At 40.9% G+C, this 11,306-nt stretch overlaps 1 protein-coding gene across 3 annotated transcripts in view; it reads right to left on the reverse strand.

Moving 5' to 3' along the window:
- Positions 1 to 8,230, reverse strand: part of pitpnm3 (PITPNM family member 3) — a 144,264-nt gene extending 136,034 nt beyond the window's left edge. For 2 of the 3 annotated variants that reach the window (XM_027998959.1, XM_027998958.1), the window contains exon 1: positions 7,706 to 8,229. In XM_027998959.1, coding sequence (XP_027854760.1) covers positions 7,706 to 7,730 — 25 coding nt within the window. In that variant the 5' untranslated portion in view covers positions 7,731 to 8,229. Of the gene's footprint in view, positions 1 to 7,705 lie in introns of all 3 variants that reach the window. The other variant, XM_027998960.1, reaches the window with a different exon arrangement.
- Positions 8,231 to 11,306: the final 3,076 nt, after the last annotated feature.

The raw sequence follows: 11,306 nt of genomic DNA on the forward strand, positions 1-11,306 counted from the left end.
AAAAATAAAAGTTACATACAACAGTTTTACTGGGAGGTCAGAGAAAACGCTGATGTAAACAGAGTGAAATAGAGCTGGATTTCCTCTATGAATGGCTTGGCACTGCTGGCCCAGTCACAGATTTTCCCTCACTACCAAGAAAGATAAATTTGGTTTTTAGGCAATATATATACAAAAAAAAAAAAAACATAGTCATTGTGTTGAAACAAACCAATCAGTTTCAAAACGGCAGCTACAAAGCTATAGTTAGCCTCAACTTAGCTACCTGTGCAAATAACCAGACTGATCATCTAGTTAATATGAGCTTGTTATACTTGTGTTGGTCTATAAATGGCGAAACAGAGAAAAATGTAACTATTCAGATAAATAAGCATTTGAAATCGACTAAAAATGTAGAGAAACAGATCATCAATATTCCTGAAGAGGTATAATTAGTTGTTTTTTTTATTTCAAGTATTAAGAAACATAGACCTATTTTCTGCTCCATCACATCATCTTGGCAATTAGTCCCCAGAAGCAGGCAGACATCAGACATCAATTTACAAAACTCAAAATGAAAATGTAAAAATACAAGAAGAAAGAGGGTAATAAAAACCAAAGAAACTTATGGAAAAAAAGTTTAAAAAGACTCACATAATCTTCAGAGATGGCCTCTAAACACGCAAATGCACTTTAGCTAACATTCAGTACTGCATTCTGTTTTATAAAGACTAATGGATCCAGCCGTGCTTCTCAATCTTGGTGTTCAACAACCTCTGCCCTGCGTGTTTAAGATGTGTCACCGCTCCAAAAGACCTGATTTAAATGGTTGAATTACCTCCTCAGCATGCCACCAAGGTCAGCAGCCGCCTGTTAATGAGCCTTCAATTGGAATCTGCTGCGATGTTGCAGGTAAATATATAAAACATGCAGGGCAGCGGCTCCTGAGAATGAGAGTTACAAATCAGAGTTATGCAGAGCAAGAAGTGAGTGACTGTAGGCAGGTGTGGATGACTAGAACAAAAATATAAATAAATAAATAAATACAGAGAGACAACGAGGCAATCAGGAGAATTCAAACCAGGTGTTTGGGGAACCAATCCAAGCAATTTCTGAGAATTTATTTCTAAAATTTACTTATGGAGTCACTTTGAGGATTAAAAACTGAACTCTCACTGCATTTAAAAGGGCAGTTTTATTTGTTTTCCATTTTATAGCACAATCAAGTAATTATGTTACCTTCTATACTAGGTATCAAATATGACTTAAATGAAATTTGACTTAATAACTTAACGCCTTGAAATTGGGCCTCTGTATCTTTAAAAACTCTTGCTCTTTCTGAAACTCCGCCTCCAGGAAGTCATCACAACATGGCTCCTCTATTAACACTTTATCAACATTTTTACCAGTGTCTCACTGAGAAGTAGCTCAAAGTGCCAACAATTGGCCCGGCATACCTACTACAGCATCTTCTATGGTGCAGCATCCTGACGTACATTTGTTTCTTTTTTCACTCCCAATGCAAATATCTGAGGATTAGTATCGATACAAATCTGATACAGAAAAACAGTGCTGGACACAGACATCTAAATTACTCATTTATTTAATAACTCTACACTTGTCCAACAGCCTAAAAACATAGGACAGCTTCACAAGCTTGATCTAGTATATAAAACTAAACTTTAATTTATTCAGTCAGTGCAAGTAGGAGTAAAACATCGAATGTAAAATAGATCAACTGAAATTGATGCAATAAGTACCTAATAATACCTTTGTCAAACATGTAAAAAAATAAACTGCAACAAACCTTTCAAATTGTTCAGAAAGTGAAATTAGGAGTTCCAAATATAATGTAAAATCTATTATAAAGCAAGATGTTGCTTAGACCACAAAGCATAGAATTAGACTGAATAGATCTGACGTCAAGGATCGGGCATATTGTCACAATACCAATCTAGAATTGTTTTCAATATTGGGACCTATGCAGATATCGACATCAGATTTGTGCATCTCAAGGCAAAATGAAAAACTAATCTGGTATTCTTTGTCATACACAATAAAATGTACAATTTGCAAAATATACCTGAAGGAAAATATCACATTTCCAGCTTCAAAGTGCCTGGAAGAAGGCCCTGAACCCCAGTTTGCTACCATCACCTTGTGATTCTACCACATTTTGTACAGCACTTTATAGGGTCGTAAGTGCAGATCATTTACTGGTGCTGGACAAATGGCAAGTTTTAAGCGCAAACTGATTGCTTTCGGTTTTGAGCGAGGGAGTAATTGTGCTTTAAAAAAAAAACTTTGCCTGCAGTAAAACACTAGAGAAATCTGAAGCAGACGACTGAAATGAAAAATACCCTGCCCTCCACATCTCTGTAATGAGGCCTTTTCCACCGGCCGTCACCACGAAGACCAGTTTCTGCTTCCAGGTGAAGCGCTCCCCCGCCGCCTCGCTTCGCCTCAGAAACCCAAACAGGCGTGGCCGGCCGAGCCGCTGCTTGCGCCCCGACACAAAAGCCCCTGTGCTTCTCCATGACAAACAGCTATTAAATTTAAATTACCAGCGTTTTGTAAGATCAACTAAAACAACAGAGGTCACGGGCGGCGTGCATTAGCACACGTCTCTGTAATATCCAGAGAACACCGGGGCCGAACAGGCCTCTCTGGGGACCGGTTTCTAATCTGAAGACGCAACATGACACAGCAAGCTGTTGAATTCTAATAACATATACCTGTCATGTCTAAGTGACAAGAAATGGCTGATGGACTGGAACTCGATTGCTTTTGGCGGACACACGTGTGCCATCAGTCGACTGAAATAACATTTCACGCACAAAAGTCTTCATAACATTCAATTTTACAAGGAGAGAAAAGGAGAAAAGCAGAGAGACAGAAAGAAACGGAGAGAGAGAGAGAGATTGCTCCTCGGCATTCAGCAGCTATTTATAGCACAATGCCAAATCTCAGCAAAGCCGCAGGTACACGACATATTTATTTTATTTAGACAGCAATAGAGGGGGGGAAAAATACTGCGATTCATTTACATCCAAACCAAAAGAAATGTTCTGCTGTGCTGAATCTCCAACAGAGATGAGTAACACCGTATTTCACCTGAGGCCAAGCAGCAGGAAAAGGGCAAGACTGCAAGGGTGTGGTAGACAGAAATTAGCAAAACAGATTTTTTTTATATAGAAATTTGCCACCACTGTGAGCCATGGCGCTAAAACACGACTTTTTTGTTTAGGTTCACACAAATCCTTAAATGATTGAGCCTCTTAGCACGGAGCTCTCCCCTGTTATTTCAAGCTCATCATTCCAATTGATGCAGATTTTAACCTGCAAAATACTGCATATCTATTGCCATCCTGGATGTTCGAGTCATTCCTCTGTGGAGCTCCTGTGTGCCACTGGGCTCCTTTGTTTTCTACAGAAAATATTCCAGAATGTAAAAATAGTCAGAAATATACAATTCTAAATTTTGAGGTGGAGGTTTGGGACCCACATCTTTCACGTTAATGTAGGGCTGGACGATATTTCTGAAAAACTTATCACAATATAAGCTTTTCATCACAGACGATATCAATAATTATCGATTTTTTTGTTTGTTATATCTGAAATAATGCCAAGCTGATGGTGTGACCTTTCCTGTTTTATCCACAGTTTTTAAGCAGTTATTAGGCACAGTGGCAAAACCTGAAACTGCGCAAGTTACTCGTTGCTAAGTAACCAAAAAGTGAGTTAGTTGATGCCACTGACCTTGCTTAGCTTGCTGTGAGAGACAGAGAAGATAAAGCCTTTCTTCTGCCTACATCTCCCAGAATGCCGTTCTGAATCGCAGCTCAATGAATATTCTATATATTGAATATTCTATCAGATGTATCATCTATTTATATTGATCCTATGTCTATCGCAATAGATATGGGTATTGATTTATTATCCTACACATCCTGAAGAGAGTATATGTATTGGGGCGAATTCGTATTGTTTTAACAGCATCAGGACAGGGTGAGCCTCACAACCACTAAAACGTTGCATAGCTGATTTTTGTTTCATAAAGATTTGCTCAAATAACCTCAGTGTGCATTTTTTATTAGCAGGTGAATTTTACACCAGGGCTCAAATAAAAAGAAATAAAATAAAAAAAAGATTAATAGGCGGAAAACATCCGGCTGCAGCTGTTTGATTTTTAAAAAAAAAGAAAAAAAATCAATACAACCAGAGAAGCTCATTTGTCTTTTGAGAGACTCTCTGCTAAAAATAGACGACTAGATGTCTGATTTCTGGTGAACACAAGCTTCTCAATTAATTTGTTTTTCTATCAGGATTTGCTGCAGACATTTCCACAGTGGTGGCTTCAGATATTGAACCTGCAAAAACAGCAAACAGAGGAAGAAAGAAAGAAAGAAAGAAAGAAAGAAAGAAAGAAAGAAAGAAAGAAAGAAAGAAAGAAAGAAAGAAAGAAAGAAAGAAAGGAAGGAAGGAAGGCTTGGATGGGATCTTTAGACAATCTAACAAATGAAAAGTTAAACAGTATTTAAACCTCTTGCAATAAGAAATTAATCAATTCGGCAGTTAATTATATGACAAATTAAAATTAGCTCAATATTTTCCATTTTGATGGTTTCTATTTTCATTCTATTTGATATTTTTGGTTGAATTTTATTGTTAATATTTAAAACATCTTCCATTACCAGTTTTTAGTGTTCTGTACAAAATGAATGTTTATTTATCATTGAGAGAGCAAACTTGCATCAATGTCTTACATGAAAATGGTCTCAAAACAACAATACTATGGTTTATTGCTACTACTAAGACAATTTATCATCCAGCTAAATTTGCTGCGTTGACAGCACCAAACATTTTGATCATTATGGAAACCCCTTAAATCAAACTCAAAATATTTCCAGAATTTTCCCCACACTTTGCAGAAACTGTGTACAATTTCCACAAAACAAAAATCTCATGTGCCATTTTATTAAGTTTGTAAATCAGACTTATTGCTGCTTTGAACTAGCTGCTGGTCATGATTTAGCAGTGTCTGGAGAGGCTGGACCACAACTGGACGTATAAACCCCATCGCCATCTGTTTGTTCACCTTAAGCCCGGCTGAAGGGTTTATTTTTCAGGTGGGGTGCCATGCTGCGGTTTCCTCATCAGATTGATGGATAGCCTCTGAAGTTGGTGCTTTTATCTCCAAGACCAGTTTTCAGGAGCTATAGGAAGTAAACCCACATATAGCAAAGAGCGCATTGCATATATAGATATATAATTTTCACTGTGGCCCAGATGTTTAAGCATTATTGTTGAAATTAAATTCATCTACCCCGATCTGCATGCTGCCCGCTGGCTTTCAATCCTTGCTCCTGCCGCCTATTAACGTTTGATAAAGTTAATTTAGTTTGATTTATGCAATTTGACAATGTGTATTTGTCCCGTTAGTTCTAATTTGTTCCTGTTTGCCCCATTGATTTAAATTGATCCAGCTACACATAAGCTCATGTCTGAATAGTAACCTTTATGGAATACTATGCTGGGTAATTTGTCTGGGGAAAAAAAGAGAACAAGCATACAGTTTAAAGTTTTCATTGTGTTTTAACGTGTACATAAATGGCTTTAATTTTTTTTAACCACTAAATATGAAAAGAGTCAATAAATTCAAACCGCGGTAAGCTGCAACTGTTAGCTTAAAGCCTTTATGTCTTTATAAAATTTGGACAGTCACTAAATAAGGTTTCTGCTGTTTCTTCTTTCTAAAATAGTCCAAGCCAGTCAGACTGGATGGAGAGCAACTTTGAACTTTTAAATGACAAACAGTTACCCTGCCAACAGAGTCTCCAAATTGACATGTGGATCTCTGCAGCTCCTCCAGAGTTTCAACAGGCTACGAAGGGTGTTTCTCCCACCTGATTGTCCGGTAGACTCGGTTCAATTGGGGGCCAGAGTTGCAACATTTGTTACATTTTCAGCTGGTGCTGTACGCATTCACATGGCATTGTGTCAAACAATCCAAACCTTTTGATAAACCTGTTCACCCCCCTCACCTGGGATGGCGCTGCATCAAGAATTACTGAAGGAAATGACACAAAAACATCCGAAGCAGACGTCAGCGCAACTTCCTTCTTTGTGAAACGTAAACAAAAATGGAGTAGCGTCAGATTTTAACGACTGTAGCATTCGTCTTTTGTCTTTGGTAACAGACAACGGGCCACTTTCTCCTGCTGATGTTAGACTCTCACGTTTGTTTAGTTTGTATTTACCCAAGATTCCCAATGCTGCAGTTCACTTCCTGTTTCCTGATTTCCACTGAATCGAGACCTAGGTTTTTAGGTGGACCAGTTTGCTTTTTTTGGTCTGCACCAGAATTCGATTGTGCATTCACGCCTCTCCAACCAAACCAGACTTTCAAGGCAAACAAATATTGAGTTTGATTAAAGTGGGCTACACAGGGGTGGTGGTGTGGATGCAACCTCATACTTAGGTAATTTTTTGAGGCAATTCCTTATATGGGGTCCAATTTAGGGGCATTGTATTCAAGGGATTGAATACAAAAGCACACCACATTGCTCATATTTGTAAAACAACCAAACCAAACGTGTATCGCTTCGCACATCTATATTAAAAGGTGTGCACCCTGCGCCCTGGCATGCATGCGAGGACATTGCTTTAAATCCACAGGCTGCAATAAATGAAATCCCCTACACTGTCGTGAGACGTTTTGTCACCACTTAGCTTGACAATAATCTGAAATGTCATTGATCCCTGTGGGAAAAGTGCCCCGTCCACTCCTGGGCCTGTGGGAAAGGTCAGAGCGCAGAGGCCATGTGCAGAACACGGACTCAGGAGCTGCTGGAGATTCGCAGACTGGCTCATGAGGATGGGAGAAATACCCATTCTGTAAGTTAATCATCACATTTTATTCCAGCGAGTAGGATCAAGCCTCCTGATCTCTGGCGAATCCAAAAGAAGATGCTTCAAATCGCATCTTTCTATGACTGACAATGCAAACAGGTGGCACACGTGCAGCAATATAATCCTTTTTTTTCCTCTCAGAGAGCAACAATGAACCTTTTCATGCAACAGAAATGTCATGACTTCAAAGGCCTCCAAGTGATGCTGTCCTGTCAGCTCTCATTTCTGCAAATCCAGTTCAGCAATCAAATGAGCTGCATAAAAAAAAATCTCCCTCCTATTATTAGCACACTAAAGAACTCTGTATTCTGCTGGGTTTCTCTTTTTCTTTCCGTTTTTTTTACTTTGCAATTGCTAATCTTTAAGCCTCTGGCTCTGAACTTCTATAATGTGAGCCGTCTGGATTCTAACACCAGCAGCAACCCAGAAAATGTGGGACAGTAAAAGGCAGGTTCTCTTCGCCTCAATGTCTATTCTATAACATTTGACCCCCACTGACTTGTGTCACCTGCGGAGAAAAGAGGACAAACAGGGACATGAGGGAGACCAGCTCGCAGATGAGGACCGGACTGGACCGAATCCGGGGGGGGTGGGGGGGTTGTCTCACATGCGGGAGTCCGTGGCGATTGTAGCGCATTCCGTCACGGACTCCATCCATCCGTCCATCCATCCATCCATCCATCCATGCATTCATCCATGCATTCATCCATGCATTCATCCATGCATTCAAGCATGCAGCCGCAGCCGAACCAGCGCGAGACACAGAGGTCTACCTGTTAGCACGAGACCACCGGTGATGTTACGTCCCCCTTACCTCTTCCTTTAGTCTCCTTTGACATAGTGTCCTCTCCGGTGCGCACCTGTTTCCGCAAGCCGTCCCTGTGTTCTTGCTCGTCGGGGAGTTAATTAGGCAGCAGCTCTGCCTCCCTCCGCCCCTCTCTCCTGGCGGCTGCACCTGCCAGACTGTAGCGGGGTGAAGCGGGCACTGCCTCGTCGCTCCTGCTCCCTCCTCCGAATCTCCGGTTCAGCGGCGGAAGGAAAGGGGCTCGAAGCCACTGCGGAGTTCTGATTCACCTGTGCGAAGTCCAGCGGAGCGCCGTGCCGCAGACATAGCTACTTTAGGCAGCGCGTTGCTCCTCCTCAGACTTTGCTCAAATGTCATGCCAACCACAGCTCCCGCTCTTCCCGTCCGTCTCTCTCCTCTCCTCTCCGCCGCAAACATCAGCCGGAGTTGCTTCACACACACAGAGGATCCGCTCTGCAGCTCGACTGCCTCCAGCGGTGCGCGCGGTGCCGGACTGATGCCGCCGAGAGGCCGCCGTCCTCTGTGACTTCACGTTTTCAGAATCAGGACTCACCCCCAAAAAAGCCAAAGTAAAAACGGAAGGCGGACTTGTTAAGGGAATATAAAGGTTTACACCTATTCAGCAAGACAAGCAATCGATAAGGGCAGTAATTGGAAAGCCAGGTAACAAGCACTAGCTTACAACTTTATAAATACAGGCTTAGAAGTCCACGAAGTTCCAGCTAATGTCATTTGTTGCTTTAAGTCTTTGCGAAATATTCTTGGAACTTTTAGTTGCTTTTGTTATATTTATATTAAATTCAGAAAAATAAACTGGAACGGCCTTCGAAGTCGGATTTCCTACCGGGAAACTAGGAGCTACTCCGTCTACCCCCGTTACGAACTGTCCACCTGGAAAGTGGGAACTCGCGCGTTCTAGTTAAGAAATCTGAATTCCAACATGGCGACGCCCATAAACATTGTTACCGGTACCTCTTACTAGCATTTTAAGCTTTACTTTCAATGAGCAAACACAACGTTTAATTTGGTCAGTGTAGAGTGGCAGGTGCAACATTTGTTTTAGACACAGGCAAGTGTTTGTAAGATAAACATATTCCCTACACATCTAACTTCAGCTGCAAGGAGCAGCCATATTCAAACACAAAGTCGGCCTCATACTGACTTTTCGTTTCCAAATGGCCGCTCCATGTATTAAAAGCAGTAAGATGTGGCAAAAACCAGCTTATATTACAAGACAGGCATGTCAGAGTGCGTCTAACATCACTGTTACATCATGTATGCAACCATAAACTAAAAGCAAAACTTAAAGCGGGAAGTAAAGCTTACATTGTTTGTAAGAAAACTGTCTATGGCGTCACCATGTCGATTTCCGACTTTTTAACTAGAAGGCTGAAAAAAAGATTACCAGCTTTTCAGTTCATAATGTCCTATCATGTGTCGGCCCATCTCATAAAATCCAAACCAAACAGATTGACGTTTTAGGTTGTAGCATGAAAAAATGTGAAAAATGAAAAGAACACAAATGCGTTTGAAAGGCACAGTATCTGCTGCATGTGGAGGTGTGAGCCACCACCCTTGTTAACTCTGAATCAATGAAGTAGCAGGTGCCACCTTGGTCCTTCTGGGGCAGCAACCAGAGCAGAAAGAAAACATTTTGGAACTGTCAGAAGCTCAAAAATAGAACCTTTTAAAAATCTAACTCCTGCTTTTGCCAGGGACAAAATTAAGCCCTTGATTCACTTTCCCACAGATTTTCTTTGGAGCGTTTTCATTCGGCAGATGTTTCACCTTACAGCCAAATCTTAATTCACTCTTAAGTCCATATCTGAGTTGCAACACTTGACCGTGATTGCCTTAAAATAGCTCCTCTCACACATTACGCAGTCATCGTGTGTGAAGTGGCCATAGTAGCACCTGCTGTTTCCATCCCTTGCTTCCTCAAATGGGATCACGCATGAGATCCCATCGCCATCAAAGCCCCACACGTCTACACCAACGAAAACCACGGAGAAATGCCTGTGGCTGAGCCGTCGCCCTGGAATATGAAAGACAGACATGCTACATTACCAAGCTCCAAAAGGAACACACAAAAGCAATTTGTTATTGTCATGGCAGTCGGTGACGGCCTGCTACTTGTGCGGAGCACTGAGCTCAGATTCCACAGAGGAAAACTAATGGAAAAGGCCTCAAGGCCAGGATGTTGAGGAGACAGATAGCACTGATTGTACCAAATGACTGAACTGACGGCGTCCAAGAGAGAGACAGAGAAAAAAGGCTAATTGAATTAAATCAGTTGGAGTTTGCACAGCTTTCATCGTACGTTTGAAGACTTGCTTCCACTGTCATTAAGAGACACAACTAAGACCTCTGCTGCAAATATGTCAAAGGTTGCTGAAGTACAGTACAGGACACTGAAACTCTCCCAGGCAACTCTGTTTATTACCACTGTGGGGCTTTCTGGGAAACAGAGGGAAGATTTGCTACAGCAGCACAAAGTGCATTAGGAGCTATTAAAGAGTCACAAAATGCAGCATACTGGCCAGTCAGTAAAAAGAAGTTGCTAAGTTGCATATCTTTTAGTTTCTACCTTGTGGGCAGACAAATGCACTGTACATCAAAGCTGGGCTAGTAAATTGAAAAAAAAAATCACAAGAAATATCATCTGAAATACTTTTTTTTTTTTAACTTTTACTTATGTATCACCTGAAAGGTACCACAGTAATTCATCTTGTTTCTCTCTTATTCAAGTACATCTGCAGGCAGAGGTCTTCGTCGCTGCCTGAACAGAGAACAAACAGCATCATGAAGACCAGCAGACACACACATAAGTCAGGAATAAAGGTGTGTGGAGGCTTAAAGCAGGGTGAGGCTATAATACAGCGCCGTAAGATTGAAGCTTTTCTCAGAAAGCCGTTCCATCCACCATCTGAAAATGGAAAAATAATGTTTTGACCCAGCTGTAGGCCTACTGTGACATGGTCACCTACCTACACTGACAAGGTGAGCAAGGAGGGTATTAGTCAGAGGAGTAACCAAGAGGGAACTCTGCTCAAGTGGAAGAATCTGGGGACAGGTTATAGTCATGCACGCCACAAATCTGGCCAATAGGAAAATGGCAAGGAAGAAGCAAACTTTGAAAGAAAGCAGGAATAACTTCAGTTTAAAGTAGAACGGTGAGGACGAAGATGCTCTGCTCAGATAACAAGAATCAAACTGTATAGCATTTATACAAATGGGTGCTTTTCACCTGCAGGGGCAAACTGGCATTAGTTGAAGGGAAGTAAAACGAAATTAAGCAATAATAGTAACACAAAGATAAATCTTGAGTCACCTTGAATCAAGACAAAAATGTAAAACCCAATAAACTAATGAAAAAAAAAAATCAGCAAAAGACTTCAAGTGGAAGTTTGCTTTTTAACAAGACAACAACCATAAACATAGTCCGTTTCAATAGAATGGTTTTAATTTAGTACATGTTCATCTGTTAGAATGGCCCAGTCAATGTCTAGACTTAAATCCAATTTGCAAAAACTGAAAGATGCAGTTTACAGATGCTCTCCATCCAATCTGAGTCACAATGAGCAAAAATGTCAAACTCCAGATTAGCAAA

Source organism: Xiphophorus couchianus, chromosome 18 (genome assembly GCF_001444195.1).
Source record: "Xiphophorus couchianus chromosome 18, X_couchianus-1.0, whole genome shotgun sequence".
In the NCBI taxonomy this organism is placed as follows: domain Eukaryota; kingdom Metazoa; phylum Chordata; class Actinopteri; order Cyprinodontiformes; family Poeciliidae; genus Xiphophorus; species Xiphophorus couchianus.